The sequence below is a fragment of the Macrotis lagotis genome, chromosome X (assembly GCF_037893015.1).
Source record: "Macrotis lagotis isolate mMagLag1 chromosome X, bilby.v1.9.chrom.fasta, whole genome shotgun sequence".
Taxonomy (NCBI): Eukaryota; Metazoa; Chordata; class Mammalia; order Peramelemorphia; family Peramelidae; genus Macrotis; species Macrotis lagotis.
Window position 1 is genome coordinate 17737564 of NC_133666.1, and position 23293 is coordinate 17760856.

The window sequence follows — 23293 nt, forward strand, 5'->3', positions numbered from 1 at the left end:
GATGTTGAACCCAAAAGACATGGTTCCAGTCTCCAATACTCTATAATGATGGACAAGGCACATCTCCTTTCTGCCTCAGTTTCCTCAACTGTAAAAAAGAGGAGGTTGGACTAGACGGCTTCCAAAGGTCTTCTTGTTAGAAATTCACGATTTGATGTTCCTAAGTCACTAACCTCTCTGGGCCTCAGTTTCCTCCTCTATGAAATGAGAGGTGGATTAGATAAGTCTCTGAAGGCCCTCCCAGTTCTAGAGCTCAAATCCTGTAACTTGATTCTCTAAAGTTCTTTCCAGGTCTAATATTTTATTTATTTCTTCGATCAACTGTAAGCAACAGGGCAACTGTTTAGAAGAGGGGACTGCTAAAAGGGCAGGTCTTCGAAAAAGAAATATCTTGCAGGCAGAGGATCTGTTTCATTCCCACGAGGCCCCGGGGTTTTGCAATAAGGGTCAGGCCCACGTCATATTATTTTTAGTGGAAGTACATCAAGAGGAACAATAAGACTTTAGCGTCTATTTCAAAAATTATTTATGTGAACATAGCTGTTTTCCTTAAAAAGACTGGGAAAAACACCCTTGAGCTGACCGTAGTGTTGTTTTAAAAAAGTGCAGCTGTAAACAGAAGCGGATTTCCATTTTCTAAGGGGGCCTGTTAATGTCAAATCCAATAAGCAAATGGCAACCCGTTAGGTACAATTCTGACCCACTATTGGCATTCTGACCAGAAGTATGAAGGGACTGGCATTGTAATGGAGATGGAGAACCGGGTCTGAGTGCCACCCAAGCGCTAGTAATGTCAAAAAAGAAATCACGGAGGCTAATGATGTTCAGAGATCCATCTGAGGGGTATCTTGCATAACAGGGAACTCAGTAATGGACTGCATTTTGCAGGTCCCATTCCGGATGTTGCAGACTCAACCACTCTCCAGACCAAGGGAAAGGGAAATGAGACCTCACGAATCTGTCTTCTTATCTTTAGACCAGGTCTTAATAGCCCTAATTGCCTTGCAAGGATTTTATGAAGATGAAATGAAAAAGTGGAGATAAAAGCACAATGACAAATAGTAAAATGCTAAATATGTTTGAAAGGTTGCAAGTGATAGGGGAGAGAAAGCAGCCTCGGTGTAGGGAACACCCAGGTTCAAGTCCCATCTCAGACACATGCTGACTGGGAGACCTGGGCACGTCTTTTAATTATCAGAGCTCAATGCATGTCTCTAAGACACTCACTTACAGAGAAGTCAGTCTGCCCTGTGAAAGGGAATGTCCTCATTGCAAGTTCCCTACACCAGGGGCAGCTAGGTGGTGCACCGGCCCTGGAGTCAGGAGGAGCTGAATTTGCATTCAAACTCAGACATGTAATAATTACCTAACTGTGTGACCTTGGGCAAGTCACTTGACCCCATTGCCTTGCAAAAACCAAAAAGAAAACCCCAAAGTTCCTTACACCAATGAAATCACAAGTCTGGTTTTATCATATTATTATTTTTGTTGTTGTCATCTTCTACTTCTGATATTATCTTGGCACAGTAGATAGTCAACCTGGAAATTCAATCGCGCCTCTGACATACCCCAGCTATGGCACCTAGACAAATCGCTCAGCCTCTCAGCTCTCCAGGCAACTCTGCCCAACTATAAATGGAAAAGGAAGTGTTGATCCCACGCTTCTTCACCTGGGAGCTGCTCCGAGCAATAAAATCCCAAATCCGGTCCAAACAAAGTGGTCCTAGGAACTCTGGCTGGGAGTGGGAATAGGTCACCTAGGAGTTTCCTGTTAATGCCCGGATTCTCTCATCCTCTATTGTACACTGATTTGGATTTATCACATATAGATATATTGAATGTCTGCATTATTCTATTGCCTTGATTTATTTCTGTTTTCAAAAACCTTTGATTGAGCGCCTGCTATGGGATCTGCCCCTAGAGGCAGGGTTACACCAACCCTAACAAAGCTAATGGGGTCACAGCTGAAAGGGACTGCAGCATCCCACAGGGTATCGGCTCTAGAGACTTGTCCTTTCCCAGCTAGCAGCTGTTTCCCTTGTGCCGTGAAGCACTACCTCAGCTCAAATTCTGCCTTAGACACGGGTCTACTGTGTAATGCTGGACACCTCATTTAATCTGACTGCCTCAGTTTCCCCATCTGTAAAATGAGGATAATAAGGTGGGGAGGGAAGGAGAGGGAGTTAGTGAAGAGAACTGAATGGATTGCCTGCTGTTCCCTGAGCCCAAGTGGGAAGAGGGAGGCCTTCCCATGACAACATCCTCTGTTTCTCCTCTCTCTGACTATAGCATACAATGATAGTGTTCAAGACGAAAAGAATCTGAACTGCCCCCCTGGACAGTATTTCCTTCAGGAGGGAGCAGAGGACAAAGAGAAGAAAGCTTGTCAGTTCAAGCGTTCGTTTCTGGGGAACTGCTCTGGCCTTGATGACCCAACTTTTGGCTATTCCACTGGGCAACCATGTGTCCTTTTGAAGATGAACCGGGTAAGATCTACCTAGGCCTCCAGAGGGAGCTTAAGGTCTTTGGAGCCTGATACCTCTGTCACACTCAATAAACCTGGCCATCTGGCCGGAAGATAGAAGTCAGGACAAGCAAGCAGCCTGCTCATTCAAAGCAAAGCATTCACCCATCCCACTCTTAGCTCCCGTCGCATTTTTGTCCTCTCAGAAACTTTTCAATGATACGTACAATACATACTTCAGCATATCTTCAATTGAATACCCCATAACATACAATCCCTGAAAAACAGTTCAGTAGAGCAACATAGAAGAATGATTAAGACTGATCACACATATTAAGGTTACATATATTATCTCCACCTTAGCAACTAGCAAGGTGGAACAGCACAAAGAATATTGGACTTGAAGTATAAAAGACCTGAGTTCAAATTCTGCCTTAGACACAGTAGACAAATGTCTACTGTGTAATGCTGGGCACCTCATTTAATCTGACTTCCTCAGTTTCCTCATCTGTAAAATGAGGACAATAGGCATCTCCCTCCCACAGTAGTCATAAGGATATAATGAGATTTTTAGAGCATTCACCAAACCTTAAAATAATATGTAAATGCTAGCTATTATTATCGTCACTTTATTTATAAGAGGGTGGGAGGGGGGAAGTACAGAATGCATGGGAAGGTGCATAGAAAATTCCGGGGAATAATCACAGAAACTAATCACAGTGAAAAACAGCTTTGGTAAAGGAGCAGGATAAAAATAAAGACACAAAACTTAATAATATTTCTATGTAGTAATTTTTAGGATATAAGTATTTTGTTTTCCAATAACATACACTGGTAGCTTCTACCAATACTTTAAAAATGTATTTATTTAAGGCAATAGGGTTAAGTGACTTGCCCAGGGCCACACAGCTAGGCAATTATTAAGTGTCTGAGGCTGGGTTTTGAACTCAGGTCCTCCTGACTCCAGGGCAAGTGCTCTATCGACTGTGCCACCTGGCTGCCCCCTACCAATCTTTTTTTGCAAGGTTTTGAATTTGACAATTTCCCCCCTCCTTCCTTTCCCTACCCTGTCCCCACAACAGAAGGCAATTTGATATAGTCTTTTCATTTGCTTCCATGATATGCATAGATTTGAATTGAATGTGTTTTGAGAAGAGCCAGATCCAAAAGGAAGAAAGAAAACATTAGAGATCGCAAAATTATGTAATACATAAGACAACTTTTGGTCTTATGTTTAAACTCTGTAGTTCCTTCTCTGGATACAGATGGTATTTCCCATTGCAGACAGCTCAAAATTGTCCCTGATGGTTGCACTGATGGAATGAGCTAGTCCATCAAGGTTGATCATCACCCCCATGTTGCTGTTAGGGTGTACAGTGTTTTTCTGGTTCTGCTCATCTCTCTCAGCATCAGTTCATGCAAATCCTTCCAGGCTTCCCTGAATTCCCATCCCTCTTGGTTTCTAATAGAAAAATAGTGTTCCATCAGGTACATATACAATAATTTGTTCAACCATTCCCCCATTCATGGACATTCACTCGATTTCCAACTCTTTGCTACCACAAACAGGACTGCTATGAATATTTTTGTACAAGTGATGTTTTTACCCTTTTTCATCATCTCTTCAGGGTATAGACCCAATAGTGGTATTGCTGGATCAACGGGTATGTACATTTTTGTTGCCCTTTGGGAGTAGTTCCAAATTGCTCTCCAGAAAGGTTGGATGAGTTCACAGCTCCATCAACAATACAGTAGTGTTCCAGATTTCCCACATCTCCTCCAACATTGATCATTGTCCTTTCTAGTCATATTGGCCAGTCTGAGAGGTGTGAGGTGGTACCTCAGAGATGCTTTAACTTGCATTTCTCTAATCAGGAATGATTTAGAGCAATTTTTGATATGACTTTAGATCACTTTGGCATTTCTAGATAGTATTAACAAAGACCATAAAGAAATAAGAAATTCCACCCAAAATGTCCACAAAATATATGAAATATCTGGAAGTTAACTTCTTAAGACACTTGTAAGATTTACAGAGGGGGTCTCAAAAGTCTTAATGTTGTTTCAAGCTATTAGAGCACTAATTTAGCACTAATTAGAGCATTTGCACAGCAAATGGGGTTAAGTGGCTCATGCAAGGCAACACAGCTAGGGAATTATTAAGTGTCTGAGGCCGGATTTGAACTCAGGTACTCCTGACTCCAGGGCTGGTGCTCTATCCACTGTGCCACCTAGCCTCCCCAGAGCACTTATTAGTTTTAAGCTATTAAACTGCACTAAGACTTTTGAGACACCACTCCCATATAAAACTGCAAAACATTCTTTACATAAATAAAGACAAATAATTGAGTGGATAGTGTTCATGATTGGGTCATGCTAATTAATATAAAAAGTAATTTAAAGATTTAGAACTCTACCTATAAAGTCACTGAGGGAATGTTTTAAAGAACTAGATATGATTATAACATTATTTTGGAGGAATAAGAGGCTAGAATTTCAAGTGAAAATGGAAAAAGTAGGAAATACTCTAGTATTGGTTCAAAAATAGAAAATAAATAGATTAGTGGAACAGACTGAATAAGCAAGAGTCAGAAGGCATTGAAAATATAGAGCATTGGCCCTGGAGTCAGGAGTACCTGAGTTCAAATCCGGCCTCAGACACTTAATAATTATCTAGCTGTGTGGCCTTGGGCAAGCCACTTGACCCCATTGCCTTGCAAAAACTAAAAAAACAAAAACAAAAACCTAAAAAAAAAGAAAATGGTAGTACCGGGTTTGATAAACCCAAGAATATACATTACTCTCTACTTGATAAGAATTGTTGGGGAAACTGGAAAGTAGTTTGGCAGTAATTGGGTTTATTTATTTTTACACTTTTATTTTCATTTACCTGTTAATCTGAACTTGGTGATAATAGACAAACATGAGGATTTCCATAAACACAGAATAGAAAGAGACCATAAAATTGTGAATCCCTATTATGTACAACCTACATTTAAAAAATATAATAAATTCAACAAATGAGTTCCAAAGTTATCCTGTTTATCCACATCTCCCTCAGAACCTCCTATTCTCTTCTGTTCTTTTTCTTTTTAAATACTACAATGATTCCTTTTCTTTCTTATTTATTAAAAATTCTCCTCAATTTCCTCCACATTAGTGGCAAAGAATTGGAAATCCAGTAAATGTCCTTCAATTGGGGAATGGCTTAGCAAACTGTGGTCTATGTATGTCATGGAACACTATTGTTCTATTAGAAACCAGGAGGGACGGGATTTCAGGGAAGCCTGGAGGGATTTGCATGAACTGATGCTGAGTGAGATGAGCAGAACCAGAAAAACACTGTACACCCTAACAGCAACATGGGAGTGATGTTCAACCTTGAAGGACTTGCTCATTCCATCAGTGCAACAATTGGGAACAATTTTGGGCTGTCTGCAAGGGAGAGTACCATCTGTATCCAGATAAGGAGCTGTGGAGTTTGAACAGAGTGCAAGGACTATTCCCTTTAATTTAGGGAAAAAACCAGATATTTTATTGTCTGATCTTGTTACCTCTCAGACTTCTCTTTAAGGATATGATTTCTGTCTCATCACACCCAATTTGGATCAAGGTACAACAAGGAAACAAATTAAAGACTGACAGAGTGCTTTCTGTGGGGGGTGGGGGGAGGGAAGCAAGATTGGGGGAAAATTGTAAAACTCAAATAATATCTTTAATAAAAATAAATTTAAAAAAATAAAATAAAAATACAAAACAACAACAAAAAAATTTCCTCCACATTAAAAAAAAATAATAGGGCAGCTAGGTGGCCCAGTGGATAGAGCACTGGGCCATGGAGTCAGGAGTATTTGAGTTTAAATATGGTCTCAGTCACTTAATAATTTCCTAGCTGTGTGACCCTGAGCAAGTCACTTAACCCTATTGCTATAAATAAATTGGAAGGGATGTGGGAAATCTGGGACACTATTACACTGTTGGTAGAGCTGTGAACTCATCCAACCTTTCTGGAGAGCAATTTAGAATTATGCCCAAAGGGCAACAAAAATGTGCATACCCTTTGATCCAGCAATACCACTATTGGGTCTATACCCTGAAGAGATCAGGAAAAAGGGTAAAAATATCACATGTACAAAAATATTCATAGCGGTTTTTGTGGTAGCAAAGAATTGGAAATTGAGTGAATGTACATGAACTGGGGAATGGCTTAGCAAACTGTGGTATATGTATGTCATGGAACACCATTGTTCTATTAGAAACCAGGAGGGATGGGAATTCAGAGAAAACTGGAAAGACTTGCATTAACTGATGCTAAGCGAGATGAGCAGAACCAGAAGAGCACTGTACACCCTAACAGCAACATGGGGGTGATGATCAATCTTAATGAACTTGTTAATTTCATCAGTGCAACAATCAGGCACAATTTGGGGGGTATCTGCGATCCAGAGAAAGAATTGTGGAGTTTAAACAAAGACCAAAGACTATTGCCTTTAATTTTTAAAAAGGTATCTTATGTAATTTTGCTATCTCTAAGTTTTTCTTAAGGATATGATTTCTCTCTCAAATACATTCAATTTTTTTTTATCAATGTATAGCATGGAAACAATATAAAGACTATCAAACTGCCTTCTCGGGGCGGGGTTGGGAAGTGAGATTAGGGGGAAAACTGTAAAATTCAAACAGAAAAGAAAAAAAGAAATTAAAAAAAAAAGAAATAGTGGGCTTTTAAAGTCATTTTGCAATCATGCCTGACTCTTCATGACCCCTTTTTGAGGGTTTTCTTGTCATAGATTTTGGAATAGTTTGTCATTTTCTTCTGTAGTTCATTTTAGAGATGAAGAAACTAAGTTAAGCAGGGTTAAGTGACTTGTCCAGGGTCACATAGCTGGTAAGTATCTGAAGACAGACTTGAACTCAAAACTTCCTGACTCTAGGCCTAGCACTCTACACACTGTGCCACCTAGCTGCTGGATGATAAAGATGTACCAGGACAAGTGGAGAAGCAATGTTAGGGCTAATGTCTCTTGTAACCACCACTCCCCACAAAGTTCCTTAACCCCAAGTATTCCCGCTATTGGTCAACTTCAAATACAATCATAGTGGAGGGGACAACAGGGGATTGGAGTTTCCACTTCTAGAAACATCAGTAAGATGCCACTGATAGAGGGGCTTAAGCTAGAGGAGAAAATAATTCTCCACAAATTGTGTTTCTTTTCTTTCTTTCTTTCTTTCTTTCTTTCTTTCTTTCTTTCTTTCTTTCTTTCTTTCTTTCTTTCTTTCTTTCTTTCTTTCTCTTCCTTTTCCTTCCTTCCTTCCTTCCTTCCTTCCTTCCTTCCTTCCTTCCTTCCTTCCTTTCTTTTTCGTATTTCTTTTTCTTCCTTCCTTTCTCTCTCTCTCTCTCTCTCTCTCTCTCTCTCTCTCTCTCTCTCTCTCTCTCTTTCTTTCTCTTCCTTCCTTCCTTCCTCCCTTCCTTCCTCCCTTCCTCCCTTCCTTCCTTCCTTTGAGTGGGGGATCTCCCCTCTGGACTTAGCATATTCTATGTCTATTATAGTTAACTTCTGTGCATGTCTTGAGACTAAAACCTCCTTGCGGGCAAGGACTACAGCCTTTTTAATCTTCAGACCTCCCCCGACGTCCAATACAGGTGCTCACTCAATAAATGTGCATGAATAGAAATCCATTAAATTAAAGTTGGTTGTTGATGTTTTTCTTCTCACTAGATTGTAGGCTTTCAGCCTGGCAGTGGAGAGCCTGTGAAGGTCAACTGCCACGTTCAGGTAATGTTTCTGGTTGACTCAATTTTGGACCCAGAAGGCTTTGTGGCAAAACTTGTCCCCATATATTACTAAAAGTCTAATCATGGTGCGTTTGTGTATAGTAATGTTTAGTGCTCCCTAACTCGTCGGAGTCCAGGATTCTTTGGGGTTTAAAATATATCAAAGAATTCACAAATGTTGATTGGGGAATGAGGGTAAGAAATACCCTGAGACAAAGGAAGAATTGGGTCACTCTAGCGCAAAATGAAGGGATTTAAATCTGTTTTACACAGATTTGTCACTGACCATTTTATTTTTTTAATTATAAAGATTTTATTTATTTTGAGTTTTACAATTTTTCTCCTAATCTTACTTCCCTCCCCCCCACCCCCCACAGAAGGCAATTTGCCAGTCTTTACATTGTTTCCATGGCATACATTGATCCAAATTGAATGTGATGAGAGAGAAATCATATCCTTAAGGAAAAAACATAAAGTATAAGAGAGAGCAAGGTCAGACAATAAGATATCAGTTTTTTTTCTAAATTAGAGGTCACTGACCAGTTTAAACATTTGGAGTGTAACTTGTTTTGTAGTTAATATTTTCAAAAGAGAGGCAGCAGGATGGTGTCGTGAATAGAGAGCTGACTTTGGAGTCAGGAAGACCTGGGTTCAAATCCTGCCCCATGGGCAAGTCACTTAACCTTCTCGGTACCCTAGGCAGCTAAGATTGAAAAGTTACTGAATAGGGGCACATCCGCATTGGTGGAATGAATTTCCTCACCAGGAACGTATTACATCTGTGGTTCTCAAACTTTTTGTACCCTTAAAAATTATTGAGAACCTCTCCCCAGAGCTTGTTTATGAATATTCTAGTTATCGATATTTATGGTATTTGAAATTAAAATGTCTTAGTATTATTATGAAAATTGTTTTGATTACATTGTTGGTGGAGCTGTGAACTCATCCAACTTTTCTGGAGAGCAATTTGGAACTATGCCCAAAGGGCCACAAAAATGTGCATACCCTTTGATCCAGCAATACCACTACTGGGTCTATACCCTGAAGAGATGATGAAAAAGGGTAAAAATATCACTTGTACAAAAATATTCATAGCAGTCCTGTTTGTGGTGGCAAAGAATTGGAAATCAAGTAAATGTCCTTCAATCGGAGAATGGCTTAGCAAACTGGGGTATATGTATGTCATGGAACACTATTGTTCTATTAGAAACCAGGAGGGATGGGAATTCAGGGAAGCCTGGAGGAAATTGCATGGACTGATGCTGAGTGAGATGAGCAGAACCAGAAAAACACTGTATATCCTAAAAGCAACATGGGGGTGATGATCAACCTTGATGGACTAGCTCATTCCATCAGTGCAACAATCAGGGACAATTTGGGGCTGTCTGTGATGGAGAATACCATCTGTGTCCAGAGAAAGAACTGTGGAGTTTGAGCAAAGACAAGGACTATTACCTTTAATTTGGAAAAAAAATACTGATATCTTATTGTCTGATCTTGCTATCTCTTATACCTTATGTTTTTTCCTTAAGGACATGATTTCTCTCTCATCACATTCAATTTGGATCAATGTATGCCATGGAAACCATGTAAAGACTGGCAAGTTGCCTTCTGTGGGGGGTGGGGGGAGGGAAGTAAGATTAGGGGGGAAATTGTAAAACTCAAAATAAATAAAATCTCTAAGTAAAAAAAAAAAAGAAATTTTTTTTGATTTTGTAAACCTCATGAAAGGGTCTCAGAGACCACATTTGGAGAACTGTTCCCCTCTACTATATGCTGAAGGGAGTTCACATGTGGCAAAGAATTGTTAAATGGGGGGGGCAGTGCTGCTCAGCAACTGGAGAATGACTGAACATATTATGGCAAAAGATTGTGATGGAATATCAATTATTGTGCTGTAAGAAATGATAGAAGATTGTATGGACTCATGGAAAGTGAAGTGAGCAGAACCATAACAGTTTCTATAATAATAATAATAATAATAATAATAATAATAATAATAATAATAATAAATCATTACTGCCATGACAAACAGCTTTGAAAGACTTAAGAATTTGGAGCAAAGAAAATAATGACCCAACACAACTCCAAAGGAATCATGAAGTAAAATGCTATCTACCTCCAGAAAGAAAAAAAAAACTGATGGACTTGGAAGGCAGATTGAAGAATATTTTCCCCCCTTTTTTATTTTTCTTGCTTTTTTTGGGCATGTTTTACATGGCTTCATATATACATACACACACACACATAAAATCAGTATTGTATTTTTTACTTTCTCGATGGGGAAGGGAAGGGGAAATTAGGGGGGAAGAGAATTACTAAAATTAATAATCTGAAGGAAAAAAATGGTTCACAGAACAAAATACATTGAGCCAAGGGCAGTTGGGTGGTGCAGTGGATAGAGCCCCAGCCCTGGAGTCAGGAGTACCTGAGTTCAAATCTGACCTCAGACACTTAATAATTCCCTAGCTGTGTGGCCTTGGGCAAATCACTTAACCCCATTGCCTTGCAAAACAAGCCTAAAAAAAGAAAAGAAAAAAAAAACTAGTGAGCCCACTAGTGCAATGGGTAAGATGAGGGTGTTAGACTAAATGACCTCTGAGATCCCTTCCAGTTTTAGAACTGGGAGCCTGTGATCTACCATTCATAAGCCAGTGCCTTTTTTCCCCCTTCTCTCCAGAAAGGCAACAAGAGTGATCTCAAATCCATGGAATTCTATCCAGAGGCTGGCACATTTGACCTGAGTTACTATCCCTACTATGGCAAGCTTACTCATGTAAGTATTAATCTCAGTCCTGGTCCCCCACTCACCCCTGACGTCCTAACTTTCACAAGAGCTAGCTTCTGATCACTGATGTCTATGGAGGAAATAGAAGTAAGGCAGAGTCCCATAGCCTAGGACCACCACTGAGGGCCTTTCTCCTTATTTCTCTTTTATCCCTCTCCCGTCTTCTTCCTCAATCCTCCCTCACTTCTTTCCTTTTACTTAGTTCAGTTCTACAGGTTTGACCTCAAAAAGCTATACTATTGAGAGAAGACAGTATGTGCACATATTTGTAAATACAATATATAATATATAATCCTTAGAACCTAAGGAGAGGAAAAACCTCCCCTACCAGGGAGAACGAGGAAAGATCTTCTGTGGGAAGTAGTTCTTGAGCTGAGACTTGAAGGGAACTAGGGGTTCTAAGAGGTGGGGCTGAGGAATAACCTATGCAGGCAGGAGGCACAGATTGTTCAAAGGAAAGATGGCAGGAGATAGAAGGTTGTAGGGAGATCACAGAAAGGGGGCGTATTTGTTGGCTAGAACATATCATACCTGAGGCAGAGTTGTGAAATTGACCTACAGAGATAGGGCTGAAGGGTTTCCTGATGTCTAACTGAAAAGTCTGTATTTGATCCAAGAGGTTTCTTCAGGAACATAGTGACAGAGAACTATGCTTTAAGAAAATCTCTTTGGCCATTGTGTAAAGGATGGCGTAGATGGGGGAGAGACTTGAAGCAGAGTAACCAATTTCCAAGGTATTGCAATAATTCAAGTGGGAGATGGCTGTTGTCCTTCATGCTTGAAGAAGACCAAAATGTCATCATTATGGCAGGATCAAAGGACAAAGGATCTGACTGTGGCTAATCAGATTCATTTGAACTCAGAAGGCTGTACCACACTGGGGCATAAATGATCAGGTTTAAGTAACTTACCAAGGGTTACATAGTTATTAAGTGTCTGATTTAAGTGGCGGATTTGAATTCAGGTCCTCCTAACCTCAGGGCCAGTGCTCTACCCAAGGCACCATCTATCTACCCTTATAGCTGATTCTTTTTCATTTTTGGTTTTTTGCAAGGCAATGGGGTTAAATGACTTGCCCAAGGTCACACAGTATCAAGGGTCTGAGGCTGGATTCAAAGATAGGTCCTCCTGACTCCAGGACCATGCTCTATCTACTCTATCTACCAGGAAATAGACTGCTTTCAAAAATAGCATGCTAATAACTGGCCATTCCTCCATGTATATAAAATGATATAAATGAAATCAGTATTGAGAGGTCAAATGAAAAACCAAACCATTGTTCATGGAAAACCCCTTTCCCCCCATTCCTATCTGGCCCTGGCTCTCTGTGCTGAAAGATACTAACATTAGTCAACTCCTCTGCTGCCTGTTCCTCTGGCAAAAGAACAATGCTCTCCAAGCTCATCTTCCAGACTTTCCTCACAGCCGTCTTGAAAACTATGGACAATTACAACAAAGTAGCTGGAGTAGGTATGTGGATGCAGGAATGGGAAAGAAGGTATACATGTCGACTGGGCTACAGGAAGAGACTATCAGAAAGACTGGGAAATGGTTTGGGGAGTAAATTTAAGAGAAGCAGAGTATATGTAAAAGGATGTGTATATATATATATATATATATATATATATATATATATATACATATATATATATATGATTAAATGTAATTGTGAAAACAAAGAAAATGAATGAAATAGGAATATGGAGAAGAAATGCAAATGCAGGAAGCTGGTTCTTCTCTCTCAGCAGAATGCTAAAGTCATGCCAGCATTCTCCAGAGATAGTAAGTTGATGAGATCTCTGAGAAAGCACATAGAAAGAAGAGTAGGTTACCCAGGATAGAGCCTTGGGGAACACTCACAATTAAGGGGCAGGATATAGATGATAATTCAGCAAAAGAATCTGAAAAGGAGCCATCAGGCAAGTAGGAGAAAGACCAAGAGAGGGTGGAGTCATGAAGACACTGATGTGAAATAGCATCCAGTTGGAAAGAGCGGTCCACAATTTCAATACTGTGAACATCTCAAGAAAGATGGAGATTTAGAAAAAGCCAATGGTTTTTAGATGAAGAATAGAGTGAAGAGGAAAGAACCAGAGGGTTCCAAAGAGTTAAGTTTTTTTAATTAACATTTTATTTGTTTTCCAATTATATACAATAGTAGTATCTACCTATCATTTTTTGTAAGGTTTGGAATTTTACAATTTTTCCTGCACCCTCCCTTCCCTCCCCCCCCCCCCCAGAAGCCTATCTGATAGTCTTTACGGTGTTTCCATGTGATACATTGATCAAAATTGAATGTGTTATAAGAGTAAACATAATCCCCCCTAAGAAAATGAGAGACCTCAAAAATAGAGAGAGAGAAAAAAAAAAGTTGTACCTCAGTCTGTGTTCAGATTCCAGTGGCTCTGTCTCTGGTGAGTTGCTTTCTTTATCATAACTCCACCAGAGAAGTTGCTTCAATATTTTCCCCACAGTTGCTATTACTAGCTGTATTTCCCTCCACTCTATTCCTCCCCACTCTCATTTATTCTATTCTCTCTCTCCTTTCATCCTGGCCCTGTCCAAAAGTGTGTTGTATCTGAGCACCCTCTCACACAATCTTCCCTCTCTTCTATCACTGACTCCCCCCTTCCCTCCCCCCATTCTCCCTTATCCCATTCCTTTCTTTTCATTTCTTCTCATTTTTCTCTAGGGCGAGATAAATTTCTTCACCCTATTAGTGTGTATGTTATTTCCTCTCTGAGCCATTTCTGATGAGAATGAAGACTCACTCATTCCCCCTTGCCTTCCCCTTTTCCACTCCATTGAAAAAGCTTTTTCTTGACTCAGAGTTAAGTTTTGAGAGGAGAGAGAGGGGAGGATCCTAGGGTAGACAGATTCCTCAAGAAGTTTGGCAGTGAAAGAGAATAAGGACATAGGATGATAGCTTGAGTGACAGTAGGATCTAGTGGAGGTGGTTTTTAAAGGATTTGGAGAGTCTTTGACCCAGTGCTACCAATATACCTCAAAAAAGATCAAAGAAAGCTGAAAAGGAGCCATATATACAAATATGTTTATAACAGTTCTTTTTGTGAGGCAAAGAATTAAAAACTGAGGGGGATAAACATTAATTAAGGAATGGCTGAACAAGTTAAACTATATAAATGTGATGAAATACTATTGTGCTGTAAGTAATGACTAATGGTGTAGTTTCAGAGAAACCTGAGAAGACTTGTGTGAACTGATGCAAAGTGAAGCAAAGCAGAGCCAGGAGAACAATAATAGAATTGTTGAAATGACAAATAGCTTTGAAAGATTTAAGAACTCTGAGAGGAGCAGTTAGGTTGCACAGTGGATAGAGCACCAGCCCTGGAGTCAGGAGGACCTGAGCTCAAATCCAGCCTCAGACAATTAATAATTACCTAGTTGTGTGACCTTGGGCAAGCCACTTAACCCCATTGTCTTACAAAAAAAGAACTCTGAGAAAAGCAATGATCTCATGATGAGAACTGCTGATAGAGAAGTGATGGCTTCAGGGTGCAAATTGAAACACGGTTTTAAAAAATATGGTCAATGGAGGAATTTGTTTTGCTTGACTATATGTAATAGGGGTTTGGTTTTTCTTTTTTTTTTTAATGGGTGGAGAGTAGAGATCAGAGGGTAAGAAAGTAGATTTTGATCGAAAAATAATTTAATTTTAATTTTCAAAAAAGGATGGGGGAAACTTGGGCATGTTTGTTGGCAAAAACAGAAGATGGCAATAGAGACAAATTGAAAACCAGAGACTAGGGTCCTTAGTAACACAGCAAGACTGGGTAGTGCCTTCTCAGAAAGAAAAGAATTGAGATCCTGAAGGACTGGAGCATGGACATGTATTGATAGTTGAGAAATCAATCAACAAATATCTATTGTTTAATATGTGTCAGGTATTAGAAAAATAAAAAGAGCTTATATTCTGTCGGAAGAGAGCATGTCCATATATAAATGTATCTAACCACATACCAAATACATACCAAGTAAAGGCAGTTAGGTGGTTAAAAGTGGTAGTTGGGTTGAAGAGAGAGATCAGAAGAAGCTTTCTAGAAGGTGGTGACTGAGCCTTCTAGACATGGAGGTACTACTACCAGGGAGGGCAGACTTGGGTAAATGTTCCATCAATCAATAGACATCTATTTAGTATCTACTGTTTGTCAGACAGGAACAGCTAGATGACAATGGATAGAGCACTGGGCTGGGAATCTTCCTCAGTTCAAATCCAGCCTCAGACAGTTACTTAGCTGGGTGACCCTAGACAAGTCACCTCACTCAGTACAAGTCACCTTACCCAACTGGCCTCAGTTTTCTCATCTGCAAAATGAGATGGGGAAGGAAATGACAAACACTCCAGTAGCTTTGCCAAGAAAACCCTGCATGGGGTCACTCAGAGTCAGACATGACTGGACAACATGTTGTCCAGGTTACATTGTGCTACATAGGAGTGCACTTGGCTACTGGGCTCCCACATGATAATCATCCTGTGCACTGGGTATTTGAAAAAGCAAACTTTACCCAGAATGTTTAGAAAACAAGAGATTCTTGAAGAAAATTTCATTTATGTGTAGGTTAAACCTGAAACTGCTCTTGATTCTCTCCCTCCTTAAGAGAACCTTTCTATAAAATGCCTGAAGCCATGGGAGGTTGTGTGGCATAATGACTAAAAGTCAAGAAGGCTTGGGTTCAAATCTTACTTCTAAAGGCATGACCTTGGCCATTTCACTGACCCTCCCTGGACCTCAGTTTGCTCATCTATAAAATGAGAGCACTACCCTAGATGGCTTCAGAGACTTCCTCGTGCTCTACAGCTAAAATGCTGTGGTCTAATTGTGACTTTGGGACAGACACTTCTTTACAGCTTCTTCCTCTATAAAATAAGGGGGTTAAACTAAATAGCCTCTGAAATCTTTTTCTAGTTCTAGAATTGATTCTGTGTGTGATTTTGGGTTAGTTCCTTAACCATTCTGGACCTCAGTGTCCTCCTTTGTTAAATGAGGGGGTTGGACTAAATGGTCTCTGAGGACCCTCCCAGTTCTAGAATTAGGGCCCTAGGTGTGCCCCTGGGTCTGGATTAGATGGCCTCTGAGATCCCTTCAGATTTTCCATCTAAGAAGGATGCTGGGGCATTTCCCTACCTCATGAAGTAGTCTTTAGATTGTTGTCTATGTATCCCGTGGGATCTTTTGCCTATCTTTCTGGCAGTCACTGATCCCTGCCTAGGCCTAATGATGTTGGAGACTGGCTTGAGTGCACATTTAACTTGCTGTTCCCCATTCCTTCCAATTCATTCTTGAACTCTCGGCTTGCAGGTCAACTACACATCCCCACTGGTGGCCGTGCACTTCACAGAAGTGAAGAAGAATCGAGCCGTGGGTGTGGAGTGCCAGTTGAAGGGCAAAAACATTGCAAACAACATCACCAATGATCGGTTCCTGGGCCGGGTGATCTTCACGCTGAATATTGGCGGGTAGCTGCTTCGGTTTGGGTCCCCTCCCTACCACCCGACCCCGTAATCCTGATGGTTCCCTCACGTGTCACTGAGAGCCACCAACCTCTCTTCCCCACTCGTGAAGACGCAGTCACAGGTCACTTTGGCAGAAAATGCTCTGCGTTGTCTTGGTTTGTAAGAGGTCACTCTAGTGACCCCCAAATGGACTTATATTTCTTTTTCTTCCACTTAATAAAGCAAGAGCCACTTGTGCTGTTAGCTACCATACCATAACATCAATACTAGTGTGTATCAAACCCTGAGTAACCTTGAAGGTTTTGCTTTTTTGACTCTAAAGTCATGAGGAGACAGTCTGTGGAAGGGAAGCAGGCTGGATCTATAATCCAAGGGCTTGGGTTTGAGTCTGCCTCTATCACTCAGAGCTCCATTTGGGGATGGGGTAAAGAAGGGGGGCTCATTGGAACTACTAGACAGAGAGGCAGCATGTCATGGACTTGAACTTGGCAGATCTGGGATCAAATCCTGCTTCAAATACATATTAGCTGTGTGAACCTGAGCAGCACTCTCCCCTGCCTGGGCCTCAGTTTCCTCTTCTGTGAAGGGACTGGACTAGAGTTATGTCTCTGAGGTCACTTTCAGCTCTGAATCTAGGAACCTAGTTGTGACCCTGGGGAAGTCTTCCCCTTGATAGATCTGTTTCTTTCTCTGCAAAATGAAAAGATTAGACTCTGGTTTAGAACCCTCTCTGGGTCCCTTCCAGTTTTGGTCATATGATCCTATGTGTGATCTTTTTGTAAAAAAAAAAAAAATTTAAGGCAATGGGGTTAAGTGACTTGCCCAAGTGTTGAGGCTGGATTTGAACTCAGGTCCTCCTGACTCCAGGGCCAGTGCTCTATCCACTGTGCCACCTAGTGGCCCATCCTAAATGTGATCTTGAACAGGTCTTTTCCACTCCCTGGATCCCAGTTTCCTCCTCTGTCCAAATGAGGGGGTTGAATTAGATGGCCTCTGAGGTCCCTTGGAGCTCTAGAATCTAAGACTCCCATGAACTCTGAGGGGCAATCCATCTCTGACAAGCTCTGGGGAGTTCTTTGGTTTCAGAAGGGTGTCCTGGAACATGAGTTTAAACTTGTATGCTGGCTGATCACTGGCTATCAAATTCCTACATTCAGGATTTAGTCCTTCAAGGTCCTTGGTCTATTGGGCATCTTGATTAGGCAAAATAAAAATACCTGAGATGCAGAATAAGCTCTGTAATCAGGGTTGCTAATAATGACTAACCAGCCAGCGGATTGATTACTGCCTCTGCCTGCATCCTAGGAACTTCAAACGTTTTCTCATGTGGCTCTCAGCATCCTGATTCAGAGACTGGGTTGGGGTATGTGGCTCCTCCCAGAGTGCCAGTGGAAGAGGCAGAAACGGTTAGTAGTGCCAGCTGCAAACTATTTGGGCTAGGAGCTGAGCCCTCACTGGGGACTTCTGTAGGAAGGGCTTCCCTCAGCCAACAGGCCCAGGGCTAGCTGGAGGGTGTGTGGAAGGGAGGCTGGTCTGGTGGCCTTGTGGTCTTCCAGTTCCCTCCCATCCCAGGAACTGAAATCAGGGCATAACAGCTGGCCCATGGCTCTGGCCAACTCATGCTGATCTCAAGGTCCATTTTCCAGCTTGGGGATTATCGAGGCAGATCGTGGCTGCTTCTCTCCTTTCCTTCTACCACCTGCCATTTCAATATTTCTGGCTGCCCCCGCCAGGTGGTGGGCTGAGCTGAGGACCCGCAGCCATAGCCACAGACACTCAGAGTAGATACTGTGAAGCAGCTGGGCCTGGAGAAAGAACAAAGGCTTGGGATCCTATGTGGATTGGAATTAGCCACGCTACCATAGCTCCTGTTGCCCCCTAATATGAATGTATTGATAAGCAAAAATGAAATAGAGGAAAATGGAATTTAGAAAATGGGGAAAGGAAGGCAAAGTGGATTTCTACCTTAAAGTTCCATTTCTACTACTACTACTACTACTACTACTACTACTGCTACTACTACTACTACTACTACTACTACTACTACTACTATCATTAGCTATTAGCTTAAATTGTTTATACCCTTTAGAAAAAATATAATAGCCTTTTGAGATAAGTAGAACAGATTATTATTCCCATTTTGCAGATGAGGAAACTGAGGTTCAGAAAATAGAAGGGACTTGTTCAATATCACATGATGAGAATTCCTAGTACCCTTTAGGGGAAAAAAAAGTTTTTTGAGGTAGAGAGTATTATTCCCATTTTGCAGATGAGGAAACTGAGATTCAGAGAATAGAAAGGACTTGTTCAATGTCACATGATGAAAAAATGAGCCAACATTTAAACCAGACCATCTGTCTTCAATTCTTCCCATCTATTTTGGAAACATGGAAGACACCAATGCAAATTCATATATTCACACAGTCTCATTCTGCCACAGTTAAGACCTAAGTTCACATCAAGGCTGCCTTCAAGGATCTCCCCACACATATACTCATAGGGAGAGAAGAGATGAATTGATTTGAATTCACAGTGGGCCGCTTCACACCTGGACCTTTCCCAATCCCCGATTCCCCAGTTTAAAAGGCAGTGACCCTTCAGAATCATACAGCACAGTAACACAATAACCTGCCTCCATATAGACTAAAATATTATATAGCTTAAGATGGATACAATCAATTCAATAAATATCTATTAAATAATCAAGTGCTTGTCATATGTCGGCACTCCACTGGGAAACACAAAGGCCAAAATGAAACAGTCCTTGTTCTCAGGATGCTTATATTCTATTGGAGGAATATAACACAACTGAGTAAACACAAATTTTATGCAAAATATTTTCAGAGTGAGGGAATATTGATAACGGGGTGGGGATTGGGTGGGAGGAAATCAGAAAAGACCTCATGGAGGAAGTGGCATCTAAGGCACACTGAGAAGGATGTTAGGGACTCTGAATTACAAAAATCATTGAATATTGGAGTCACAAGGAACCTGGGAGGTCAGCAAGGTCAACCTGTCTGTCTGGTACCAGAACCAGACTTCAACAATATACCCACCAAGTTATAATCCAGCTTTGTTAGAAGTCCTCCAACATAGAAGACCTAACTCCTGAACTCTTCCTCCCAGAGCAAGCCCTTCCATTTTGGAACCATTCTAATCATAAATAAATCTAAATTGGCCTCTATACCTCCCACCCATTGCTTCTGGTCCTGCCAAGTGGTGCAAGACTGTTCTGTCTTCCATATGATAGTTGAGACTCATCTCTCCTGATTCCAGATTCAAGGTCTTAATTAATATACCATGTGGTTCATTCAATGTGAGTCTCTAAAATATGTACAAATAGTCATGAGACATGATTGCATGGGAAAAAATCAAGGGCAAGTAAACATATGTCCACACATTGAGAACTGAACTTGCATTTCAAGGGACAGCAGAAACCTCAACTGAGCCCAAGAATCATTCTCTCTTGCCCATGTTCCTTTCAAATGTTAGAGACAGCCATGTTCCAACAAAGAACTGTGTAACTCAAAGATGAAAATAGCTGGATGACTCAGTGGATCTACAACCAGGGAGACCAGTTCAAATCCAGCTTCAGATACATACTAACTGTGTGACTCTGGGCAAGTCACTTAACCTCTGAAGAAGAAAGTGGTCCACCACTCTAGTGTCTTTGTCAAGAAACCCCATGAACAGTAGGGTCCAGGGGCGGGTCTTAAAGAGTCAGAAACAATTGAACAAGACACCAAGATTTCCAATATCCATCTCACAGCCCCCTTTATTTAAACATAATTCATTATGGGTAAAAAAATCCCCTCTTTTAAGAAAAAAATGATGCTTCATCTAAGGGCAGGAACTTTTTTATCTTTGCCCTTGTAACCCCTAGAAACTGACACATAGTAGGTAGGTATAAGTTTGTCAAATTTTCTCATTGTGTAGATGACAATAAGGCCTAGAGAATATAGGCAATTTGCCAAAGGTTATAGATTTAGAACTAGAAGTCACCTCAAATGCCAGCTAGTCCAACCATCTCACCTCCCAATTTTTACCTAGGAAGAAACTGAGGCCCAGTGAGGGGAAGGGACTCATCTAAGGTCAGATATAGGATCATAAATTTAAAGCTGGAAGGTATCTCAGAGGTCAGGCCCAATTCCTTCCTTTTCCAGGTGTGAAAACTGAGACTGAGGGAGGGGAAGTGACCTGCCCAAGGTCATAAAAGAAGCATCAGAGTTTGGCTTGAGCCCAAATCCTCTGACTCCAGAGCTGGTGTTTTTCTATCATACCAAGAGGGGCTTAATAGATGCTTTCTGATTGAATAGTTTAAAAAAAATTCTATCCATAAAGATTACACTCAGTATGAAAACACCAGCAAATGGGAGAGGACAGTAATTTGAGATAAGTCTGTGGTCAGTTCAGTGTGGAAATAAATTCTGCTTGCTGGATGTTGCTTAGTGAAATCACCTACCATGTCTAAGCTGAAGCCAAGCTGGGGATAGACTTGCAGAATAGAATTCATTTAAGTCCAATGTTCCCTAAGAAGCCTTAGATCTCTTGTCTGGGCTAACCAGAATCAGGAAGCAATATGGAGAAAAATTTTCCAGTCTCTCTCTCTCTCTCCCCTCCCCCACCCTGATCCAAGCACTTCCAGGACATCTAAGGGACTATTTAACATCTCACAGAGACGAGTCACTGGTCTTTGATTCAGAAGAGTGGGAGTCTGGATTGGAGTCCAGGCTGTCACTCATTAGCCAGATGACCTTGGACAAATAAGTTTCCTTGCCTCCCACAATTCTATGAGTGTGACTTAATGGATTTTTGAGATCTCATGGTATGATGGAAAAGAGGATTTAAAAACAGGAGACCCAGGGGTAGCTAGGTGGCACAGTGCATAGAGCACCAGCTGTGGAGTCAGGAGGACCTGAGTTCAAATCTCACCTCAGACAATAATTATCTAGCTGTGTGACCTTGGGCAAGTCACTTAGCCCCATTGTATTGCAAAAAACAAAAACAAAAAAAATGGGAGACCTGGATTTGAATCCATACTGTGCTACTTACTGCCTGTATGACTTTGGACAAGTCAATGGACTCTGGGTCTTCCCTATCTGTAAAATGAGGGGACTGGACTATGTGAGCATTTCTCAGACTTTGGGGGATCAAAGTTCCTATATATTCTTGAGAATTATTGAAGAACCACTGAAGAGCTTTTGTTGATGCAGGTTATAGCTATCTATATTGACTATATTAGAAATTAAAACATCTAATTATGAAAATAGCTTTGACTTTAAGGATCAGCTGAGTCTCAAGGATCCCCAGGAGTCCCCAGACCACATTTGAGATGGTCTCTGAAGTCCCTTCCAGCTCTAAACTATGATCCTTTGATTGCCTGTATGCATATATTAGTTATGAACTTGAATGAGGCCTCAGTTTCCACATGTGTAAAATAGATGGAAAGATCTGTTAGATGATCTCATAGGTCCCTTCCAGCTCAAGATCTTGAGTCTTATGTGTGACTTTGGGCAAGTCCTTTCCCTTCCCTGAGCCTCAGTTTCCTCCTCAGTAAAATGAAGAGTTTGGACCAAATGGTCTCTGAGTTACCTTCCAGTTCTAGATCTAGGGTCGTGGGTGTGAGCTAGAGCTCTAGAGGCTTCCAGCTCAAGATCAAATGATATCCCACTTATAAAGCCGTGGCACGTGGTAGACCCTTAAGAAATGTTTCATACCGTCCTCCTTCCTTTGCTATCTGAGAGGCTCCTAACTCTAGAGCTGGAAAGGCACTCTGAGACCTTCTAACCCACCTCTCTCATTTTACAGAGGTGGAAACTGAGGCCCAAAAAGGAAAAGAGGCTAAAGGTCACATAGATAATGAGTATCAGAGACAGGAATTGACTCTCAGGACTCTTGACATCAGAATCAGTGATCTGGGCTAGAAGGTAGCTTTTAAGTCCAGCTAGTTGGGTATCCCCAATTTACAGGTGGAGAAACTGTGGACTAGAGATTTCAAGTGACTTTCCCAAGATAATAGCTCTGGGAAGGGGGAGGAGAGGAGGATGATCCTGAGGGCTTCGAATTAGGAGCTGGTGACACGAAGTTGAGCTCGCCTTCCCCTGCACCAGCACATTGCTTCTCCAAAGTTTGGTTATTCAATGACATCTTTTGTGTTGGCTAGGCCAGATGCAGGGCCAGTAAGGGCTGGGGTCTATGCGCTACAGCCAAGGCAGCTGCTTGTCCACATGGTATCAGAGCAGTTGTTTTAGAAACAGGATTCTGCCCCTTCCATGACCATTTCCCTCCAACTAAAGCAAAGACCTCTGGGAGCTCTGTGCCAGCCAGACTTGGAGCTGGATAATGTTACTTGAGTGTTAAAGTGCTCCCCTAATGTGGACCTTACTGGCCCTTCCTCCCAGCTCGGCTCCAGAAGCCCTGAAAGCGGACCCCCATTCTGGTCTGGCTAAGGTCTCTTCTGTTGTACAGCCTGAGCTCCAGTTCACTGCCCCTGAGCCCAGGGCATGAGGTAGGAACAGATCCAGAAACTCCAGGTTTACCAGGCCTGCCTTTTATTACGGTCTTGGGAAGCTGCTGACCACAATAAATGGAAATGAAGATGACCCAGGTGACTTCCTCCTTCTGGGCCTTATTAGTCACTAAACTCTTGTGCGGCAAATCTGAGGAAGGGAACAGGAGGTCTGGTGGTTAGCACTGGGAGGAGCAGCTTGGAGGGTGGAGGGAGGAGGGAGGGGTACTAAGAGGCCTAGGCAAGGGCAGGCAAAAGTGAAAGTGATTTCACCGCTGAGA

At 41.4% G+C, this 23293-nt stretch overlaps 1 protein-coding gene across 2 annotated transcripts in view; it reads left to right on the forward strand.

Moving 5' to 3' along the window:
* The window catches only part of ATP1B4 (ATPase Na+/K+ transporting family member beta 4), a 38139-nt gene extending 18941 nt beyond the window's left edge, over nt 1-19198 (forward strand). The window contains exons 5-8 of one of the 2 annotated variants that reach the window (XM_074200519.1): nt 2290-2486; nt 8185-8241; nt 10921-11016; nt 16350-19197. In XM_074200519.1, the coding sequence (XP_074056620.1) occupies nt 2290-2486; nt 8185-8241; nt 10921-11016; nt 16350-16511 (512 nt within the window). In that variant the 3' untranslated portion in view covers nt 16512-19197. Of the gene's footprint in view, nt 1-2289; nt 2487-8184; nt 8242-10920; nt 11017-16349 lie in introns of both variants that reach the window. The other variant, XM_074200520.1, reaches the window with a different exon arrangement.
* Nucleotides 19199-23293: the final 4095 nt, after the last annotated feature.